Genomic DNA, 23,632 nt, shown 5'->3' with positions numbered 1-23,632 from the left:
GGTGGAGCCTGTCCGCTCCCGGCGGCTGCGAGTGCCGGCTCTTCAGAGAGCATCCCCGCCGCCTGCTCTCTGTGCTGCCCCGAGGGGTGGAGGAGGCAGGGTGTGCTCGCGGACCGTGGGGTAGACCGCAGCTGCTCCGTGGGGAGCACGGCGAGAAGACCGGCAGGCGGGAGAGAGCGCCAGTGCCATGGGCCAGCTCTGCTGCTTTCCTTTCTCAAGAGACGAGGAAAAAATCAGTAAGTGGGATTTGCACTGTGCTGGATCCTGAGTGCTTGGCTATTTAGAGTGACTGTCTTCTTCTGGGGTAGCGGTTTTTTTTTTTTTTTTTTTTCTCTTATGGGAAACAGGAGAATAAGGAGCTGTGATTTTTCATGTGTATTTCTTAAAAGGGTGGGTAGGTGTATAGTTAATAATTAACTGTCAGAGTACAGTCACTCAATGAATAGGGCTGTGTCAAAGATCTAGAATTTCATCTTCCTTCTGTTGGTATTTTACAGCTTATTTTAATCACACTGTCTAGAGTCTTAGTTTTGAGTTTCTTTGCATGTCACTGCCTGCAATTCGACAAATTATACAGGCCAGACCTCATTTGTGTTCTCTGAAATTGAGATATTTTCAGAGCAGTGCTCAATAATAACATATAGAAAAGTAAAGCTGGCTCGAAAATGACATGTGTTATACATTTGCAGATATTTTCGTGTGTCCTCTGCTTTGTTCTCCACGGAGGGAATTTGGGTGTAACTGTAAGATCCCTCCAGATGAAGGATGTCACTTTGACTTCTGCAAAAACCTCACTGAATATTCTTAAACTGATGTCGGTCAGGTTCCACATCTGTTTATGGCCCAGAAAACAGAACTTAAAGTGATGACATTTGCACTGAAATGTTTTCCTCCTTGACTTAAGTATATTCACTTACATTTCAACTTTGTTAAAATCAGTGCCCACGTTGTAATTAACATCCCGAATAGATGTGCCTTGCACTAGTTACCCCCAAGTATTGAATTTTTACTTCTTTTTCAGTAAAAATGTTCACAGACGTGCTTATTAAAGTTTGCAGCCACATTTCTCTTACATCAGTGCTTCACTGAAATTTAAATAGGTCAACAGAATCTCTCAATATCAAATTCAAATACTCAAAGATTCACATCTGGCTTTTATTTCCTGTTCCTCAGGAAACTAGCCAGACACAGGTTTAAAAGTAATGAATACATATCTTATACCTATGCACTTGGGAAAATAAGCCAGGTTTGACAAGAAATCTTCTGGGAATGCTTTGGAATAAATGTTCGGAGACTTCAGAGTATTTGCTTATTAACAAGAGTCCACAGCTGCGCTCTTAATTTTACTGGTGAAAATGGTACTCTGTAGTATACAGTGGTCCTGGGCTGAAAACCTGACCTGACTTTAGACCAGAGTTGTTCATTTCCTGACAATGGGCACTGATATTCATTCGGCACCATGAAGCTTTTCAGATGTTTGTCAGAATGATCCATTTGTATAACTGAGGGTTTTGGTTGGTTGATTGATTCCTCGAGGTAGATCTGCCTAGGAAAAACCTTGGTCTGGACAGATGTAGGCAGAGGGAATTCTCTCCTTCCCCCACTTCCTCATCCACTGCTCCAGGTTTTCCTGGAGTTCCTGCTTGCCTTGAATTCTCTTTTTCCCTGTCTGGGAGCAGCCTTCTCTTCTCTAATGCTGAAGCCAGGCTTTACCTTGATGAGGAATTTGCTCTCACCTGGCACCCTGGGAAAACAAAGTCTTTTGTTTTACATACAGCACCTCTCAATATTGATCAACAGGAAGTACTTTGGGAGGCTTCTTTTCTCAAGTTACAAAATTTTTAAAAGGAAATGAAGACAAGACACTGTATCTGACCTGATGTTCAAGTCCCAAAGTGCAGATTATGGTTAGAGTCAAAGCATTTGTGCCCCGTCTCCTCTCATTCATGCCTGCTGGCCCCTGGATCGTCCCCATTCTCTCCCCATTTTTCTTTCATCTGTCTTTGATTTTGTCATTGCTTCACTGTTTTCTTCATGCTCTATTCACATACCCCATCAGCTGTTGCCTGGTGTGTTTAATTTCTTTGCTACAGGGTGGTCTAAAGAGAAGGTTCTCTGCCAGGCACTGCTATGCTGATGGTCTACCGGTACTTAAAAAGGGGACTTGCAAAAAAAAGGCAGAGAAATCCTTAGCCAGCATGCTTCAAGAAACATGTAAATTAGCACAAACATAAATATTCAGTTCATAAGTTGTGTTGATTAAATGTAAAAGAACCCATATTAGATGTTTGGGAGGCCCGATCTTGCTACTGGATTGTGCAGTATACTTCTGGGTCTTTCTCATTTTTATGAGCCCACCTAGTAGCCTTGTTAGCCTGCTGTGAGCCGTATGCTCAGTGAGGCCCTCCAAGGAGCAGAGCACCAGAGTGCTTATGCCCACACCCTTCTGGTTCCCTTGTAAAGGGTGATGGCCCCAGAATGCACCTTCTGAGAGCAGCTTGAATGAAGAATTAAATGAGTTTTTGGTAAATGTTTACATTTGTGGTTGTCGTTCCCAAAACACAGGCGAGTTGGAAAGCCCATCCTCTATAGCCCTGCAGAGATGCAGAAGGGAGGGACCCAGCTGGCCAAGTGGTAAGAGTCAAACGGTCCTCTCTCCTGCTGCTGCTGTTTGTCCTTGGTGGTGGTGGAGAGAAAGTATTCTCATCTCATTGATGTGTTAGTGCTACTATTATCAAGCAAAATGATTTAAAAAAAATCAGCTTGTGCAAGGGCTATGTTTGTGTGAAAAGTTAACTGTATGCACAGCCAGAAATCTTGATAATGGGGTGAGTAGTCAAATATAGTAGAAGTCATCATGGTTTATTTTTCAGTAAATGCAGCACAAAGCAGCTAGACCATTTTTGTTTAAAGTCCGGCAGTGGAACATTTTCTCAAACTGTATACTTCTTGGCCACAGTAGGTAGAATACACTGACAATAAATGCATGTTTCTTGGAAGATTAAGCACTTTCTCTTGCTACACAGCACCATACTTACCATGAAACATTTCTGCAGATGTTGTAGGATTAATCAATCTTGTAAATAGTCTCTGATGAAGTTTTTGCTGAAATCTTTTATAGTACTTGTGTTCTTTGAATTTTAGCTCCTTGTCTCATAGTGAGCTTTCTGAAGGGACTGTTCCTGAGCAGGAATACAAGCTTACTGGCCCCTGCCGTTTGTCAGTCTCACTGAAAAACCTGAAAAGGAAGCTTTAATCACTCTAAGAGCTACCCCTGTAGCTAATTCAGAAGGCGTACTTGCTCCTTTCCTGTTGCAGATTTTCCCATTTTGAAGTACATTTGCTTTATGTAGAATGAAACAGGTGAATGTCCATCCTGCGGTGATTTGCCAAAGGGACATGTGTTAGGCGAGGACGGAACAGCTAATGGTCAGGGGCAGTGACAGCTCAGTTACTTTCTAGCCCTGACCCTCTAGGATGCTGAAAGTAAGAGCGTTCATATGTGTTTCTGGGCTTCCCAGGTGGCGCAGTGGTAAAGAATCTGCCGGAGTAAGAAATGGCAACCCACTCCAGGATTCTTGCCTGGCAGAGGAGTCTGGGGGGCTGCAGGACATGGGGTTGCTTAGAGCTGGGCGTGATTGAACAGCTAGGCACATGTGTGTGCACGCAAACACACACACAGAGACTCACACACACATAGACACACACAGACACACAGAGACACAGATACACACACAGACACACAGACACACATACACACACACACACACACAAAGATACACACACAGACACACATACACACACAGAGACACAGACACACACACAGACACACACACGTACACTCACAGACACAGACACAGATACACACAGACACACAGAGACACAGATACACACACAGACACAGAGAAACAGATACACAGACACACAGACACACACAGACACACACACACACATACACACACAGAGACACAGATACACAGATACACACACAGAGACACACAGACACACACACATGCGCACGCGCGTGCACACACACAGACACACAGACATACACACATGCGCATGCATGCACACACACACACACATGTGCACGCGTGCGCGCACACACAGACACACACAGACAGACACACACACAGGCACACACACACAGACACACACACATGCGCACACGTGCGCACACACAGACACACACAGAGACACACACACATAGACAGACACACAGACACACACATAGACACAGAGAGACACACACACAGACACACAGACACACAGACAGACACACACACAGATACACAGACACACAGAGACACAGAGACACACAGATACACAGACACACATACACGGACACACACACACAGACTGACACAGATACACAGATACACACACAGACAGATACACAGACACACACAGACACACACACACACAGATACACAGACACACAGACACACACAGACAGACACAGATACACACACAGACACACAGATACACAGACACACACACACAGATACACAGACACACAGACACACACAGACAGACACAGACAGAGACACAGACACACACACACAGACACACACATACACACACACAGATACAAAGATACACACACATAGACACACACAGATACACAGACACACAGACACACACAGACAGAGACACAGATACACAGATACACACACAGACACACAGACACACAGATACACACACACAGATACACAGACACACAGACACACACAGACAGACACAGACAGAGACACACAGATACACAGACACACACATACACACAGATACAAAGATACACACACATAGACACACACAGATACACAGATACACAGACACACAGACACACACAGAGACACAGATACACAGATACACAGATACAGACACGGACACACAGAGACACACACACATAGACACAGACACACAGACACACAGATACGCAGATACACACACAGACACACAGAGACACAGATACACACACATAGACACAGACATACAGATACACAGATACACAGACACACACACAGACACACAGACACACACACAGACACACAGATACACAGACACACAGAGACAGACAGATACATAGACACACAGATACACAGATACACACACACACAGACACACAGACACACACACACACAGACACACACACACAGACACCTACACAGACACACACAGATACACAGATACACACACACAGACACACACACATACACACACAGAGACACACAGACACACACACAGACACACACAGACACACACAGACACACAGAGACACACACACACACAGAATATGTATTTTAACAAGAAACATATCTTAATTTTATAAGTATGTGTTTAAATAGTACATAGACATTTTACTTTTATATATGAAATTTGTTTCAGTACAGTCATTCCGTGTCCAGTTCAGTTCAGTTCAGTCGCTCAGTTGTGTCTGACTCTTTGCAACCCCATGGACCGCAGCACGCCAGGCTTCCCTGTCCATCACCAGCTCCTGGAGCTTGCTGAAATTCATGTTGATTGAGTCAGTGATGCCATCCTTTCATTTCATCCTGTTTCCCCCTTCTCCTTCTACCCTCAGTCTTTCTTAGCATCAGGGTCTTTTCCAATGAGTCGACTCTTCGCAAAAGCGGTGGCCAAAATATTGGAGCTTCAGGTCAATATCAGTGAGTATTGAGGGTTGATTTCCTTTAGGATTGACTGGTTTGATCTCCTTGCCGTCCAAGAGACTCTCAAGAGTCTTCTCTAACACCACAGTTCAAAAGCATCAATTCTTTGGCGCTTAGCTTCCTTTATGGTCCGACTCACACATCCATACATGGCTACTGGAAGAACCATAGCTTTGACTAGATGGACTTTTGTTGGCAAAGTAATGCTGACAAATAACTGAGTCTTTCTGTGCGGGATAAGTTAAACAAATCATTTGTACTATTTTATATATTTGAGTCAAATCTGAAGATAGTTTTTTCCTGATGATTTGGGATTTGGTTATCAGCTCATTATAGACCCAGTAAATACAATTCCTTTGTAATGAATAAGACTGTACTGTGCAACTGTAGTCATCTTAGATGTTGGCCTGGAGACTCTGTTTTTATGTCCATCATGGCCAGGAAGGGAAGAAAGGGACTCGGGATTTCAGGCCTTTAATTGTTGAGCAGCCTTACGGCATTTATCTGTGTAGCTGCCCTTCCTCTGGGGGACTCCCTCCCCTTCTCTGGGGGGTCTGTCCATCATGACATTAGGCTTCCTTGCCCTGGGATATATGGACATGTTCGAGGGACATGTGGTCCACGCGGAGTTGACCAGAGTCTTTCTTAAGAGTTGATGAAGGATCTGTCTTCCTTTTGGGTTGTGAGTGAAAGGGATGTAAACACAAGATTGCTAGCTGATGGGGAGTTAGGGGGAATCTTCCTGAGAGTGAAGCACGAAAGAAAGAGGCCAGAGAAGGAAAGAGAAAAAGAGACAGTCCTGATGATATTGTTTGAGTCTCTGAGCTCAGCTGTGACTAAGACCTGTATTTTGTGAAGCAATAAATCCTTCCCCTCTTTTTTTGTTTAACTTTCTTGGGTTAAATTGTTATAACCTGCAACCAAAAGGCTTCTGATATATTCTGGAAGATACTGAGTGTGTCTCAGAGTACATCCATTCTGGAACAGATGTTTCTAAACCTGGTGAAGAAGCCAGAAGTCTTTGATTTCTTGTGAACTTTCATGTTCCATTTTAGTGGCAATGAAATTTATGGGAGCCGTTAGGAAGAGTAATTCAGCTCACTTCACCTGATAAGTACTGTTGAGCACATCACATTTGGAAAGCTTGGAGCCAAGTGTTAGGAAGATACAATGATGATGCATGGTCGTTATTGGATTCCTTCTTAAAGTTCATTTGATTCTTTAAAAAGAGATGTGTTGGGTTCCTGTATTTATCATGCCCTGAAGGGAGAATGTTGGGGATGAAAGATCATGATGCTGTTGCTCTAACAAGCAAAGCCACACCCATTCATTTCAGGGAAGTTATCAGCCAAGTCCAGTGAAAGTGAGTTAATTACCACCCAGAGTAGAAGTTACCTCAAGCCCTTATCACAGGCAGTGGTTACAGCGTGACTCAGGCAATCACAGTTTCTACAACAGACACTTTAGCAAATGTAGTTTTCCTTAACAAACGTTTATAATGTCAAAGGTACAAGTTAGCAGACCTTGGAACTACAAAGCCAACCTTTCTGTCGTATGGTAATGTTGTTTGCCCTTAGCAAATAGTCACAGGCAAAAACTGAACTAGATGATGAAAATATAAAGAGTAAGTGTAGTTTTAATTATATAATGAACACATAAAGAATCAGTATAGTCTATGCCAACTAGGATATAAATAATGTTAATTTTACTAAAGGCTGAGTCAAAGATACTTGAGGCTTACAATTTTCTGCTTCTGCACAATGTCCCCTGAAACTTACGACTTTAGTCAAGGACATTTGTTAACCTCAAACATGTATACATAAAAATTAGAGTGCTGGGAGAAAGTGGTGTAAACACAGGATGCTTTGAGTACATGGAGAGAGGGTTTCATATTCCCAAGAAAGAACTCACCCAGTTGGTAAGAATCCGATGGAAAAGGGTGATTCACTTTTTTAATGCATCTCAGCAGCCTGTGTCCCCGTACCCCAACTTTGTGGTAAGATAGTTGGTGTTGGCATTTGCCATGTGAATTATACCAAGTTTCAATTTGATATCTTACATCAGACTGTTAGAGCAAAAATAAAATTCACACTTTCTAAGCATTTAAAATATTTAGCTAAATTTAGCTGTGAAGCTTAGCTTTTGAAGAGTTTTGATTGATGCTTATGATAACTAATAAACTGGCAAGCAGATGATCTGTTAATCTAAAACTTTCTATCTAGATCTGTAGCAGTCAGACCTTATTTAGAATTCTGACAATCAGGATTGTGTCCTGAGGAGGCCAGGATGGTGAGGAGGCTGGAAACCATATCATAAGAGGAAGGCTTACAGACTCCAGCTGCTTAGCTAGGATGGTCAATTAATTGTCTTAAAATATTTGGAGGATTCTTTAATGTGGAAGGGAAAGAAGATATTCTCTATGGCTCCAGGGTGGTAGAACTAAGACAGTGAGTGTTCATTTTAACTCATTTTCTTTTGGTGATTTTAGGAGTCAAATGGTGAAGCTACATTAAACCCAGTAGTATTCTAATTATATTTGCACAGCTCTTGTTTTAAATAATGAAAATACTGGAGTGAAGCCCTAAAGCAGAAAGAAGTTACAATCAGATTTTACCTTAATAATTCTTAATATGTTTCCTAAAAGAAGATAGTTTAAGGCAGAGTTTTCAGACTGTTTTTAGCCATCAAACTTTTTCTTTAAAGTGAAGTAAAGTGAAGTCGCTCAGTCATGTCCAACTCTTTGTGACCCCATGGACTGTAGCTTACCAGGCTCCTCCGTCCATGGTATTTTCCAGGCAAGAGTACTGGAGTGGGTTGCCATTTCCTTCTCCAGAGGATCTTCCCGACCCAGGGATCAAACCCAGGTCTCCTGCATTGTTGGCAGATGCTTTACCATCTGAGCCACCAGGGAAGTCTTTCTTTAAATGGAAGACCAAAATTTTTATGAAAAAAAAGAAGCCTCTTTATTAATTCATATTTTATAATGACCAGTAATGCCTATTTTAAATTAGTACCTTTAGGATCAACAAACTTGCTTTAAAATAGAAATAGACAACTTTGGGTTCTTGTCTAGGTACATTGTTATCTTACCTAAGCACCACATAAAATACTGAATATTGAACTCCATAGTAATAGTGAGTGAAGAAGTAAAGTGAAGTGAAAGTCACTCAGTCACGTTGGACTCTTTGTGACCCCATGGACTATACAGTCCCTGGAATTCTGTAGACCGGAATGCTGGAGTGGGAATGTTCCCAACCCAGGGATCAAACCCAGGTCTCCCGCTTTGCTGGCAGATTCTTTACCAGCTGAGCTACAAGGGAAGCCCAGTAATAGTGAGTGTTTGGTATCAATAAGTCCTAGAGATAACAAGCCAAGGCATACTGTGTGTTGTATGATTGTCTTTATGAATGAAATTTTTATGAAAGCATTTTGTTCAGATTTACATCAATTTTAAATTAATTTTCTATAATATGGGTATAGTGAATTTAAGATAAAAATTCATTGTGATACTGTTGTATACCTCCTACTGTGTAACATACTCTATACTTCAATATAAAATTAGATACACAGATTTTTAGGCTTTATAAAGACAACCTAAAAAGATATGTAAAACTATATGAAATTTGAATATTAAAACAATTTGTTTAATTTATATTTTTTAATTTATGAGGAAACAAGTTCATGAAATATGCAGTTTTAATTTTTTTAAAAATCAAACTTCTAGCTGCTTTTAACTTTGTATCTGTTGTCTTTGTCATTCATGACTTAGGCCTCTGTAAATACAACATTGTGGGGGGAAATAGTTTCTGTCAGGTAGGATCCAGTCAAGAAAATAGGAATTGCACCAGTTATCTTAACAGAGTATTTAACACACGGAATTAGTTAAATATGTTTTGAAGGAACTTTTTTTTAAAAAAATTAGATTTGTTACAGTAATTCAGACTAGTTATTAAAGATGTTTCTAAGGAAGATCCTCACCCAGGTCAATTTAACTTTAAAACAGCAAGTTATTTTAGACTAACTTACAGTTTTTGGAAATGCTTTAAAAATAATATGTTCTGTTGAAGTTTGTTAAGTACGTATTCTGCAGTCTTTACTGTGATTTCTTTGGTGAATATTTCTTTTCCCTGCAGTTTTATTGAGATAAAATTGACATAATTTTGGCAAATATTTCTTTTAACCAGTTCACTTATTTGAAATTTAAAAAAAAATGTATTGGAGCATGGTTGATATACAATGCTATGTTAGTTTCAGTTGTATGGCAAAGTATATCAGTTATACATATGCATATACCCACTCGTTTTTGAGATTCTTTTCCCTTACAGGCGAATACAGAAGATTGAGTAGAGTTCCCTGTGCTGTATAGTAGATTCTTGTTAGTTATCTGTTTTATATGCAGTGTTAGGAACATGTCAGTTTCAACCTCCTAATTTATCCTCCTGCCCCTGGTAACCATACATTTGTTTTCTATATCTGTGATTCTACTTCTGTTTTTTTTTTTTTTTTTTAAGGCTTTTATCACATAGACTCATTTGAAATGAATGGTGTCCACATTCAGCAGAGATATAGGGACAGGTTAGTGAGTTAGGTGGGTGTTTACAGGTGGGGATGAGTGTTTGGGAGTGATCAGCTGTGCTCTCATGACTTTGGGGATTAAGGGGAACCAAAGGCTCAGATGCCAGGAGAGAAGGCAGTCAGTAAACTGTTCGAAAACCTGAGGAATTCTTTCAGGGATCTGGGGAGCAGTCAGTCAGAGCAGAGATAGAGAAGGGCAGCAAAGAAAGCCAAGGCAGTGAGAGGCTAGAGGCTGGGAAGTCACAGGCTGCTGCGCTGAGTTGCTGGGTCGCGTCTGACCCCTTGCTGCTCTACAGACTGTGGCCCGCCAGGCTCCTCTGTCCATGGGATTCTCCAGGCAAGAATACTGGAGTGGATTGCCATGCCCTCATCCAGGGGATCTTCCCAACCCAGGGACTGAACCTAGTTCTCCCGCATTGCGCGCAGATTTTTTACTGACTGAGCCACCAGGGAAACCCAAGAATACTGGAGTGGGTAGCCTATCCCTTTTCCAGGGGATCTTCCTGACCCAGGAATCAAACCGGAGTCTCCTGCATTCCAGGTGGATTCTTGACCAGCTGAGCTACCCAGGCTGTCACATACCTGAAGGTAGTTTATGTCATAACACATAGACTGCAGCGTCTCTGATACATACAGTGCCCTCTAGGCTCATGGAGCTTACAACCTGTATCTTCCCTGAGATTTCATATATGGGAATTAGGAGAACTTACTCTACTGGAATGCGGAACAGTGCTCCCCAGAGCTGCTGGAAGTCCTGTCCCCACTCAGTAGAGCCTGAGATGGTGAGGACGCAGAGGTTGCCTGAAGCCACAGCCCCCACCAGCAAGCGAAGCCTGAGAGCGTGAGGATGCAGATGCTGAAAGAAGAGATGGAGAGACAGAAAGCTGATGGTGTCTCTAAGTCAGTCTCAAGGTCAGCTCTCCGCCTTTCTTGTTTGCATATGTGACCCAATTAATTTTCCTTTTTAATAAAAAAAGAATAAATTTGCCTTCAAGTATGGGATACATGGTGGGGGCTGTGGCTTCAGTCAACCTCTGCGTCCTCACCTTCTCAGGGTCTACTCAGTGGGGACAGGACTTCTATCAGCTCTGGGGAGCATTTTTCAGCATTCCAGTAGAATAAGTTCTTCTCTTCTAATTCCCATATATAAAATCTAAGGGAAGACACAGGTTGTAAGCTACATGACCCTAGAGGGCATTGAACATATCAGAGACGTTTAAGTATTATGTATTACGGCATAAAGTACCTTTGTATACTAAAAAATGTATCTTAAGAAAAATTTTTGAGCGCTAGAAGTGAAGTATGTTGAGTAAGATACTTGAAAAAAAAGTATACATGTATCATGTGATCCAGAGGTAGCCCTGGTAGACCAGCAGTCCCACTGGAGCCATCTAGAATGTGAGATGGGCAATTAGCTAGCTGAAGGGGAGAAGTGAAGAGGATGCTATTCCCAGAAAGGCTGGAGGAATAGGCGAGGTTAGGGAGAGTGGATGTGGCCTGAGTCCTGTGGGAGCAGTCAGCAGTGGAGCAGTCACTCTGATCCTTAAAGGAACCATGATTTGCTCTTTCTTCTCTTGACAGGAGGAACTACCATGCTTCCCATTTCACTGAATCTCAGGAAGCTCAAATCCATTTCATGGCTCTCATGATCTGCCTTTCTGTGATCTTTATTTCCTTCTCTTCTTTACTTGCTACTGTAATTTATGTGTTTTCTTCATCCTGATTTTTATTTTTTACTTGTAGTGGACCTTTTACTGTATTTTTTTTTTTTTTGCCATTAATTATCTCAAATCCTTTGAGTATTAGACAATGAATGGATGGAAAGAAGCACTGTGACGGAAGGTACCTAATGGTTTCCACCAGGAAGACAAGAATGAAGCTGAGGCTGCGAAGGATTGTGACATTTACCACACGTGCATAACACGTGTTCTGATGTTGATATGTTCCTGGGACATTGTCTGTATACACTAAAATTGATGTGATTATTTTTATCCGTTGTGATTTTCAAGTACAGAAAAATCGCTCCTTTCAGTGCTTCCCTTTTAATGTGGTACATGAAGAAATGTAAATAGTTGCTGGAAACACAAAAGCATCACTCTTAGAATTGAAAGAGGGTAGTCTTTCCCTTCTCCAGGGGATCTTCCCAATCCAGGGATTGAACCTAGGTCTCCTGCATTGCAGGCGGATTCTTTACCAGCTGAGCTACAAGGGAAGCCCAAGAATACTGGAGTGGGTAGCCTATCCCTTCTCCAGCGATCTTCTCCACCCTGGAATTGAACCGAAGTCTCCTGCATTGCAGGTTGATTCTTTTCCAAACTGAGCTATCAGGGAAGCCATAATAGCTTAATAGAAACTTAAAACCATCCGTATCTTCTGTTTCAACTACTGTCTGTTTATAATAGTCTGCTTGAAGGCTTTTTATCAGATTCATGAGCAGTAGCCCTTCTCTTAAGAAGGAACGTTATTTAGTTGCAAAAGAATATGAATGTAAGCTATATAGAATGATGCATACCTTTCTTATTTGCAGTCATTCCAGTTGTATAAAAGTGAATAGGTTGCTCACATCATATTTGCTTATAGAGCCCTCAGCAGGGAGCTCATAAACAAATAGCCTTACGGCCTGATAAATAGAAGGAGGGGTGTAGTATTGATTTCATTTAAATCAAAACTATAATTGTAGCTAATTTTATTGAATACTGCAAGGGGAGCAAGCACTGTGCTAAGGGGAGCATGGTGCTAAGTGCTTTGTATTATTATCTTATTTAATTTTCACAGCCCTTTATTCTGGTACAGCACTACTGTTACTCCTGGTTTATAAATAAAGAAAATGACCCTTAGAGGGATTAAGCAAGTTTCACAGGGATACAGAGTGAGTAAATGGAGAACTGAGAATTCCAGTCCAGGTGTTCTGACCCTGTAACTAAAAAGGAAGCATTCTAAGTATTTTCTGGTTGGAAGGCTCATTTTTAGAGCTAAAAATATCATAGAACATATCATAGGAACCATTTCTAGTTGCTAGACAGGGGGACTTTCCTGGTGGCTCAGACAGCAAAGAATTTGCCTGCAACATGAGAGACCCGGGTTTGATCCCCGGGTTGAGAAGATCCCCTGGAGGGCAATGGCTACCCACTCCAATATTCTTGCCTGGAGAATCCCATGGACAGAGGAGCCTGGTGGTCTATAGTTCCTGGGGTCACAAAGAGCAGGACATGACTGAGTGACTAACACTTTCACTTTCAGACATAACGAAGCATGGAGGTGTAATGGCAGAAGTGTGGTTTGAGTCACAACCTTGTCATTTTTTAGTTGTGTAGACTTGGGCAAGTCTCATGGCTTTTCTGATCCTTTGTGTTCAGAGTGGGCGTAAAATAGCAATAACAATAGTAAGCTTTTGATTTAAATGTGTGAGGAAAAAAGCCAGGCACATAATAGGCAATTAATGTTAGGGTTTTTATTATTGTTATTATTAAAAGGATTCGTAACTACAGTTATTGCAGCCAGAGTTATATGCTGTGTGTCATGGAAACATTAAATATGCAGAGTCTCGGGACTCATTATACAGGACTTTACTAGGTCTTAGAAGAAGCTGGTGAGGCAGGAACTTGGCTCTTCAGCCTCTAACCTCCTGGGAGGAGACTCTGAGCAGTGGTGGTGGGGGCAGCTCTGCTTTCATCCTCAGAGAGGAGTGGTGACATCGTGGAGATCATCTCTGGTCTCCTTCTTCTAAGCACCTTTTCGGTGCCTGGTTTCCCTAGGAGCATCAAGTTTGCCTTTGCGGGAGCTGGAGAGGGAGTCCAGTGATTGTCTTTTGTCTGCCTCTGTACCTTGTGTATCTTTCTACCCAATTCCTGAAACTCCTTTAATTGGGAGCAGTTCTTCCCCAGTTAGACATCAAGAGCTTGAGAAGCAGACCTCCACCGCTGGAAGAAATGAATTTTCCCTTACAGACCACCAGTGATCACTCATCAAGTTCACCTGCTCGTTTAACTTCCTATAGTATGAATTTACACAGTCAGAGAACTTGATGAGTAGTAGATATCACCAAAGAGAACTTAAATCATTTGATTTTTGTCTTTTTAGAAGCCTCTAGTAAATTCAGAGTCTTAGGTCACTGAGAAAAGAAAAGTATATCCTCAATTACCTTTAGGATATGCTTTTATATTTACTTTTGTCAGCCATTATTTCTGAGGTTGAAGCAATCAATTTATGAGTTCACTAAGCTTCATTTTTTAAAAATATAACAAGACCATGCGTGATGAACAGTTGGCCTCACAGGCGAGGGCTGTGGGGCTCAGGTGAGCAGGGGTGGTCAGAACTGTACGGTGGGGCTGGGGGAGCAGTGGCAATGCCTGTGGCACCCCATACCTCTCTGGAGGCTCACTCTGTCCCCCTCGGAGCCCCTCTGAAGTTCTGTGGGAACAGCAGAGCAGAATGACTTGCCCCGTTTCACAGTGGGGGAATCGTTCTTTTTGCTCAGAACTCGGCGTTTGAATCAGTGCTCTGCTTCTTTGTTTTCATTTTACACCCAGAAGATGGCCAAGGATGACCGTGAATTGTCAGTTTTCTCTTGATTTTGTTTTAACGGTTAACCATCTCGTCTTCACGTTTTCTTTGGCCTGGAAATGCTCTGTTTGATCCAGCAGTGTTGCTGGAATAACAGCCATTAGACTCAGTCCACAGTTTTCCCAGTGCTTATAAGCCAAATACATCATCCTGTGCATGTGGATTTCCTTGGTCAGACTTTGAAAATTAGGTTCTGGGAGCCATGAAAGAAAGATAAAGGAGGCAATTTACCCTACTTTCTGTGTTGGCTAGTTGAATCATTAGATGGAAAACTTTTTAGCATGAAACACACTCTACATGATCATACCAAAAGCATTTGCTTTAAGATTGGGCAGTTAGCTGAGTTAAACAGAGCTAGGTTTTGAATCCTTTTAAAAAATCTGATTTCTTTCAACCTGTGTGTGATATTTCAAGTACTTATGGTATTAAGACTTCCCAGGTGGCGTTAATGGTGAAGAACCCGCCTGCCAATGCAGGAGACAATTCAGGGTTCATTAGATCCTGGGTCGGGACGATCCCTGGGAGGAGGAAATGGCAACCCACTCCAGTATTCTTGCCTGGAGAATTCCATGGACAGAGGAGTCTGGCAGGCTACAGTCCATGGGGTCGTAAAGAGTCAGACACGACTGAGCAACTTAGCACGCATGGTGCTCTTGATCATATTGTAGTTAAGCTTAGGTTTTGTCCCTCTCACTAAGCTTAATGCCTGGTTATTTGCATCAAGCCTGAAACAAAATGAAGCAAAATCACTAGTTAATGGCGTAGCTGATGTTTTCCTATAAAATAACAGAAATGTTATGAGACCCAAGCTTGCATTTTGAAGCATTAGTGGGATTGTAAAAACCTGATTTTCTTTACCATTATACCTCATGGGTTGAATGAGCAATTCCTTGAAGACCAGCCGTAGTAATTTCTGTGTGTGTCAGAATTGAGAAGTGTAGTTTGATCAGAGCAGATGCTCTGGAAACAAGAGCCGAGCAGATTCCACAGCATGCCCCGCAGGCGCCTCCGTGGTCCCTCCCGCACACATCCTCAGTCTCATCCTTCCCCACCTCTGTCTCCTCCTCCGTCACCACCCACGAGACTGCGTTCTGAAGTTCCCCGTGTTTATTAACACGTAGCTTCTACCTCTGCTCTGCTGCAGGTTTCCTGAAGGCAGGGTCCATGCTGGATTCATTTCTGTGTTCATCGCAACATTGCTTACCACAAACACAGGGTGCTCAATGACTGTGGCTGGAAAGATGGACGGAAGGGGAGAGGAGAGCGAGGGGGAAAGAAGGAGGGAACGTGCAAGGAAGGGATTGTACTCCACTCATCAACATCCATTGTTGTTGTTGTTCAGTTGCTAACTTGTGTCCAACTCCTTTGCAATCCCATGGACTGTAGCCCATCAGGCTCCTCTCCAGACAAGAATACTGGAGTGAGTTGCCGTTTCTTTTTGCAGGGGATCTTTCCAACCCAGGGATCGAACCCATGTCTTCTGAATTGGCAGGTGGATTCTTTACCGCTCAGCCACCAGTGAAGCCCCAACATCCATTATTTAGTCTAAAAGTTAAAAAAAAAAATTAAAAATTTCAATCTGCTAGTGAAACCTTCTGAATCTTTGTTTTCCAGTCAACCAGTTGTTATATGATACAGTATTTCTCACACGTATACCTTCATTTCTCCAGGCCGAGCCTGCACCAGGGAGTTGTGGAGAATCTGCTGGGGGGTGGGTGTCATGTATCAACTCATCTTCTGATTTCAAGCGGGAGCTGTGGATTGTCATCACTTCTACATGGTATTGGTAGGCCTTTTATCTAGCTCTTGTATCTCCATGTTCTTGCTTGTAATAATGGAAAAAACACTTGTTTTACCTCATGAGATTTCTTTGAGGACCAAATAAAAGAATGTTTCTGAAAGCACTTTGGACAGGGTGAAGTGTTACCTAAACAGATGGAAGGATATATTCCTGCTGTGGCTGTTAGTGACCTGGTACCTTTGGGTTTTTCTCAGCTTGTGGAAGCTCTTGATCTGGGTGTGTCCTTATTGCTTACAAAAGAGGTGAGGTGATATCTACAATTATTATTTATTTCACCAGTTAGATTGATGGCAACATTTATGCTGCTGATTACATTGGTGAACACTGCCTTCAAAACAGGAAAGTGACCTTTATTTCTGCTTGAATCTGTTGCTACCCTGGAAGATCAACCTAGGAAGGAAAAGTTTAGTTTATCATGGGCAGATGTGTTAGTCAAACACATGAAAATTAATTCTAGTTAGTCGTACCTTTTAAATTTTATGTGGTGTTATTTGCTCAGTCGTGTCTGACTCTTTGCGACTCCATGGACTGTAGCCCACCAGACTCCTCTGTCCATGGAATTCTCCAGGCAAGAATACTGGAGTGGGTTGCCATTCCCTTCTCCAGGGGATCTGCCCAACCCAGGGATCAAACCTGTATCTCCTGCATTGCAGGCAGATTCCTTAGCCTCTGAGCCTACAGGAAAGCCCTAAATAAAAGATAATGAATAACATAAACATAATAATTCTAAGATTCAAAGCAGTGCTCATTTTCTAGCCTTCTTGTTTCTCTCCCAGATAAGAGCATGATTATTGGAAAATTTATGCTCTGTATGTGTTTGAAACATGTTCATTTCTTCTTTGGCATGAGACTTACTTTCCAGTGATAGCCAAAGAAGTTGAGACTTCTTTGCACCAGGACTTGGGTTTGGAAGGTCTCTACTTCTTTATCAGTGCTCAGACTGCACTCCTCAATCAGCTTTGTACAAAATGACATAGAGTGGTCCTGAGCAGACCATCAGGGGGTATAGGGAACTCCTTATATTTCCACCTGAGCAAATACAGGAATCAAAATTCAGGAGGAAACAACCACAGTTTCTATTTAATAGAGAGCAATTTATGATACGGAACAGCTGATAGACACCTACAGACAACACAAGGCAAGACAAGTGAGCGAAACAAACCTCTGAGAGCAGAGTACCCCTTGGAAATAGATTTCAACAGCAGTGACGATAATCACTTGTCAATCAAGTCCTGGGTAGCAATTTAGTTTGCAGTCTTTGAACATATTGGTGCAAATGATACGTACAGCGAAGAGGAGAGTGAGAATGATCTGGGTTTATTCACGCTCAGAAACTACCCCAGTTTCTTTCTCCGGAAATGATTTTCAAATTTTGATATTGAGCAGGAGGGGAAAAAACATGATTCAGAAAGAGAGCACCTGAGACTCCGAAGCCTGCAGCTGGGAGAGAGCACAGGTGTCATAGTTGAGATGTGACTCTCAGAAGAGCTGAGAAGTCATCCTTATTACTCACTTCAAGCTAACTGCAAAGAGTGACGGGGCGCCAGTCCATTCCGCGAGTTCACATGTGGAATACACCCCTCAATAGTCCCTCACCGTGGGGAGGAATTTGTTCTCGTTAGTATTTTATTAATTGAGGTATAATTTGCATACATAAAAATGCACTTTTTTGTGTGTATAGTTCTGTGAGTTTTCATCAACACATAGAGTCATATAACCACCCCCACAGCCAACAGTGGGGAGAGTTGCGTTATCCATCCTATGTTCTCGGCCCCTCTGTAACTCCTGTCCTCATCCCCAGCCCCTGGAAACCACTGGTCTGTTTCAGTACTGATGGTTTTCCCTTTATCACAGTGTCATGGAGATGAGATCAAGCAGTATGCAGCCTTGTGACTCTAGCCTCTTTCACTTAGCATTAATGCACCTTAGATTCTTCTGTGCTGTGGCATGTATCAGTATTCATTCCTTTGTATTGCTGAGTACTAGTCCATTGGGTGGATATACCACAGCTTATTGATCCATTCACCAGTTGAAGGTGTTTCCATTGTTTCTAGTTTGGGGTATTTGTGAATAAAGCTACTATAAACATTCATGTGTAGATTTTCATGTGAGCATATGCTTTCATGTCACTTGTTTTCAATTCTAGCAAGGAATGAGATTGCAGGGTTGCATGGTAAGAGTATGGCCAACTTTGATAAGATAAACTTTTATTTGAAATTTCCAAACTTTTTACAAGCTGACTATGCCATTTTTGCATTCCCACTAGCAACAGGAGTTCCACTTGCTTCAAATCCTCACCAACACTTGATATTGTTTATCTTTAAAATTTTAATTTTAGTGGATGAGTAGTAGTATTTCATTGCGACCTTAATTTTCCTTTTTCCAGAAAGTTATAACCAACCTAGATAGCATATTAAAAAGCAGAGACGTTACTTTGCCAACAAAGGTCCGTCTGGTCAAGGCTATGGGTTTTCCAGTGGTCATGTATGGATGTGAAAGTTGGACTGTGAAGAAAGCTGAGTGTCGCAGAATTGATACTTTTGAACTGTGGTGTTGGAGAAGACTCTTGAGAGTCCCCTGGACTGCAAGGAGATCCAACCAGTCCTGATCCTAAAGGAGATCAGTCCTGGGTGTTCATTGGAAGGACTGATGCTGAAGCTGAAACTCCAATACTTTGGCCACCTCATGGGAAGAGTTGACTCATTGGAAAAGAACCTGATGCTGGAAGGGATTGGGGGCAGGAGGAGAAGGGGATGACAGAGGATGAGATGGCTGGATGGCATTACCAACTCGATGGACATGGGTCTGAGTAAACTCCGGGAGTTGGTGATGGACAGGAAGGCCTGGCGTACTGCGGTTCATGGGGTCGCAAAGAGTCGGACACGAGTGACTGAACTGAACTGAACTGAATGGCTAATAATGTTGAGTATCTTTTCATATGTTTATTTGCCATCTGTATATCACTTGGAAAGTAACATTTCAATTCTTTTGGGTCATTTTAAATTTTATTTTGTCTTACTAAGTTGTTGGAATTATTTTTGTATTCTGAATGAACTTTCTGTATATATATATTATGTATATATATATTGCAAATACTTTCTTCCAGGCTGTGATTTGCTTTGCCTTAACAGTGTCTTAGGAAAAGCAAAAGTTTTACATTTTGATGATGTCCAATTTATCCTTTTTAGGGAATACATCGTGGTTTTCATCTCCTGGTAAAAAATCTTTGCCTAATCCAAGGTCACTGAGAAGTTCTATATTTTCTTCTAAACACTTTATAGTTTTAGCTCTTACAGTAAGTCTGCTATCCATTTTGAGTTCATTTTTATATATAGTATGAGATAAGGTTTGAGGTTCTTTTTTTATATAGACCATCATTCTAAACACCATTTCTTAAAAAGATTATTCTCTCAGTGTTGACCTGTCTTGGTGCCTTTGTTGAAAATCAGTTGACCACATGTGTGTAAATCTGTTTCTGGATTGTGTTTTGTTTCATTGATCTATCTGGTTGTCTTTAGGCCAATACCACATTGTCTCTATTTCTGTAGCTTTATATGAGTCTTAAAATCAGGTAGTATAAGTTTTCCAACTTTGTTCTCTTTGACAAAATTGTTTCAGCTGTTGTAGTTTCTTTACATATTCATATACATTTTAGAACTCATCAATTTCTATGAAAAGGGCTGGTGGGGTTTGGATTGCAGAACTCTGTAGTTTTTGCATTTACAGAGCAGTTGATGGAGAATTGACCTCCGAAAGATATTGAGTCTTTTGAAAAAGGAGTGTAGTTTCTCTCCATTGAGGTCATATTTCATTTCTTTCAGGAAATGTTGCAGTTATTAGCATTTAGATGTTTCATACACTTTGTTGAATTGTCCCTGTCTCACATGTTATGCTATTAAAAATGATATTTTTGAATTTCAGTTTCTAGTTGTTATGACTAATATATAGAAATACAGTTGACTTTAAAACATCTTTTAAAGGTATCTTGTTGTTATTAATTTCTTATTTGACACCATTGTACTTTAACTACATGCACTGGATGAATTCAGTACTTTAAAATTTGTTGAGACTTGTTCTATGACTCAGAATATGATGTCCTTTTATAACTGTTTTCTGTACATCAGAGAAGAATGTGTTTGTTGCTATTGTTGGGTGAAGTGTTCTGTAATTATCTGTGGATAGTTAGGTGGATTTGGTTACTAGCAGTCAAGTCTTCTCTGTTTCTGGTGAATTTTTCCCTCCTTGTTCTGTCAACTATAGAAGTGGTCCTGAAATCTCAAACTGTAATTGTGGGTTATCTGTTACACTTTTAGTTTTGTTGGTTTTTGCCTCAGGTATACTCTGAAGCTCTTGTTATTAGGCGTATATGCATTTATGATGTTTATATCCTATTGATAAACTTGACTCCATTATAATTATAAAATGTCCCTCTTTATGGCAGATAATATCCTTCTTTTTTTCTGATATCTACCTTGTCTGGTATTGATTCTCTAGCTTTCTTTTGATGAGCATTAGCGTGGTACATCCTTTTTCATCCTTTTACCTTTAACCTTTCTGTTTCTGTATATTTGAAGTAATTTTTTTGTTGACATCATAGTTGATGCATGTTTTCTTATCCAAATGAGCAATCTCTGACTTTTTACTGGTGTATTTCGAGCATTTTCTATTTTATATGATTATCAACATGGGTGAGTTTAAATCATCCACTTTACTTGTTGTTTCCTACTTGTCTCCTCTGCTCTTCTGTTCCTTTTTCTTCTCTTTTACTGTTATTTTATATTAAAAGGTATTAGGATTTCATCTTAGGTTTATTATTAGTTTATTAGTTATGCTTTTTTATTTTTACTTTAGTAGTTGCTCTTGGGTTTTAAAACATACATCCTTAAGATGGTTCGCCTTCAAATAATATTATTTCTTATCACATTTAACATAAGCGCCTTATGACAATCATTTCCATATTCTCTCTCAGTCTTTGTGCTATTGTTACCATATACTTTATTTCTATGTATTTTATAAACTCCATTTAAAATAGTTATGTCTTTTAAGGACATTAAGAATGAGAGAAAGCTTTTTATTTTTATCTGTATATGTACAGGTTTTAGTTCTCATCTTTTGAATAGATCCAAATTTCCATCTGGTCGCATTTCCCTCCTGCCTTAAGTTTTTCCTTTAACACTTCTTCTAGTGCTACTTGGCTGATGATGGATTAATTTAGCATTTACATGTCTGAAAAAGTCTTTCACCCTCACTTTTAAAAGATAGTGTGTCCAGATAAAGAATTCTGGTTTTCCTCTTCCTTTCAGTAAAGATGTTGTGCTAACGTCTTTTGGCTTGCATGGTTTCTGATATGTGGATCTGCTATCATTCTTGTCTTTGTTCCTCTGTATAATGTATCCTTTTTCCTTTGGCTGCTTTTATGATTTTCTTTTAATATTGGTTTTCAGCAGTTTGATCATCATGTTCCTTGGTGTGATTTTCTTCACATTTCTTGTACTTGATATTTTCTGAGCTTCTTGGTTTTAAGGTTATGGTTTTTATTGCATTTCCAACATTTGGCCCATGATTTCTCTCTCTGTATATTACTTATATGTCTTTATATAGATGTGTATTTTGCACTCCCCTTTCTCTTGCCTTAACACCCTCTGCTGATTAAATCGGCCACAGCAGCGTTTAATTCCTATTTCTTCTCTCTAGTGTGTCCCTTTGTTTCCTGTTGCATTTACCACAGTTCAGGTCCTCATTGTTTCTCTTCTTGTCTGTTGCAAAAACTTGTCTTTATTTTGCCCCTCTCCAGTCCTTCTTCTGTATCCCACACGATCCGTCACGTGAGTTTTCTGAAATGTGCTCTGCTTAACACCCTTCGGGGTTGCCTACTGCCTACAGAACGCACTTAGACTCCACCGCGTGGTCCGTAGAGCCCTCATCCCTCCCTGCTCTGTGGCCTTCCCCCGTGCCACCCCCACCCCACTGGTGGCACTTCCCGTCCCCCAGGTGCATCGTGCATTCCCATCTGTGTGCACACTCGTGCCTTTGTTCTGAGACCTTCCTGCCTGCCTTACCTTGCGCCTGTAAACGCCTGCTCAAGTTGACATACCTCCTCTGTGAAGCCTAGTAACTTGTCATCCCGCTCCAGCTCCTTTGGACCTTGAGCATGCTCTGTCGTCTTGCAGTCATTGTTTATTAGTCATCCTCTGGGCTGACTTAGGAGAAGGCGATGGCCGCCCACTCCAGTACTCTTGCCTGGAAAATTCCATGGTCAGAGGAGCCTGGTGGGCTGCAGCCCATGGGGTCGCTAGGAGTCGGACACAACTGAGCGACTTCACTTTCACTTTTCACTTTCATGCATTGGAGAAGGAAATGGCAACCCACTCCAGTGTTCTTGCCTGGAGAATCCCAGGGACAGGGAAGCCTGGTGGGTTGCCATCTGTGGGGTCGCACAGAGTCGGACACGACTGAAGCGACTTAGCAGCAGGCCGACTTATGTGTGGGTAGAGACTATATTGTATTTCTTGTTAAATACTTAGTAACGTAGCAAGCACTTATTTAGTAAGGTGTTTGAGTAGATTGATGATTGGTATTTAGTAGGTATTGAGACCATTCTTCTTCAAATAAATTGAACTCAAATTTAAGTATAACACATGTATTAAAAATACAATAATTATATTTTGAGAGCCTACTATGTTACAGGCACAGTGTTAGGCACATTCCATACCTTACCTCTTGTGTTTACAACAGCAGTACAAGGAGTTTTATCCTCATGAGTGGCCCACTAATGGGAAATTTAAGTTTGGAGAGATTATGAGCAAGGTTGTGCAGATAGAAAATGGCAGAATTGGATTTCAAACTCACATGTCATGTGTTTTCCTCCTTACACACATATGAGGAGTTCTGCCACATCACTCATGATAGTTCTGTCATATTATCTAGGTTTCCAGTAGGAGAGTTACAGCAGAAATTGTGTAGAGAACAGTGTGGACTCAGAAAACTGATGTTACAGACGAAAAAGAAGTCTGTCTAAAAGGCT

The 23,632-nt window shown here is 41.2% G+C and overlaps 1 protein-coding gene across 3 annotated transcripts in view; it reads left to right on the top strand.

Moving 5' to 3' along the window:
* The window catches only part of AKAP7 (A-kinase anchoring protein 7), a 129,383-nt gene that overhangs the window by 94,239 nt on the left and 11,512 nt on the right, over positions 1-23,632 (top strand). Inside the window, exon 1 of one of the 3 annotated variants that reach the window (XM_065927797.1) lies at positions 186-236. The exons of the other annotated variants lie outside the window; for them this stretch is intronic. Within the exon in view, the coding sequence (XP_065783869.1) occupies positions 188-236 (49 nt within the window). The 5' untranslated portion in view covers positions 186-187. Of the gene's footprint in view, positions 1-185; positions 237-23,632 lie in introns of those variants that run through there. 3 annotated transcript variants of the gene reach the window in all.

This window comes from Muntiacus reevesi, chromosome 3 (assembly GCF_963930625.1).
Source record: "Muntiacus reevesi chromosome 3, mMunRee1.1, whole genome shotgun sequence".
NCBI classification, from domain to species: domain Eukaryota; kingdom Metazoa; phylum Chordata; class Mammalia; order Artiodactyla; family Cervidae; genus Muntiacus; species Muntiacus reevesi.
Note: the sequence above shows the minus strand (reverse complement) of the source record. Positions and strands in the feature narration are given on the sequence as shown.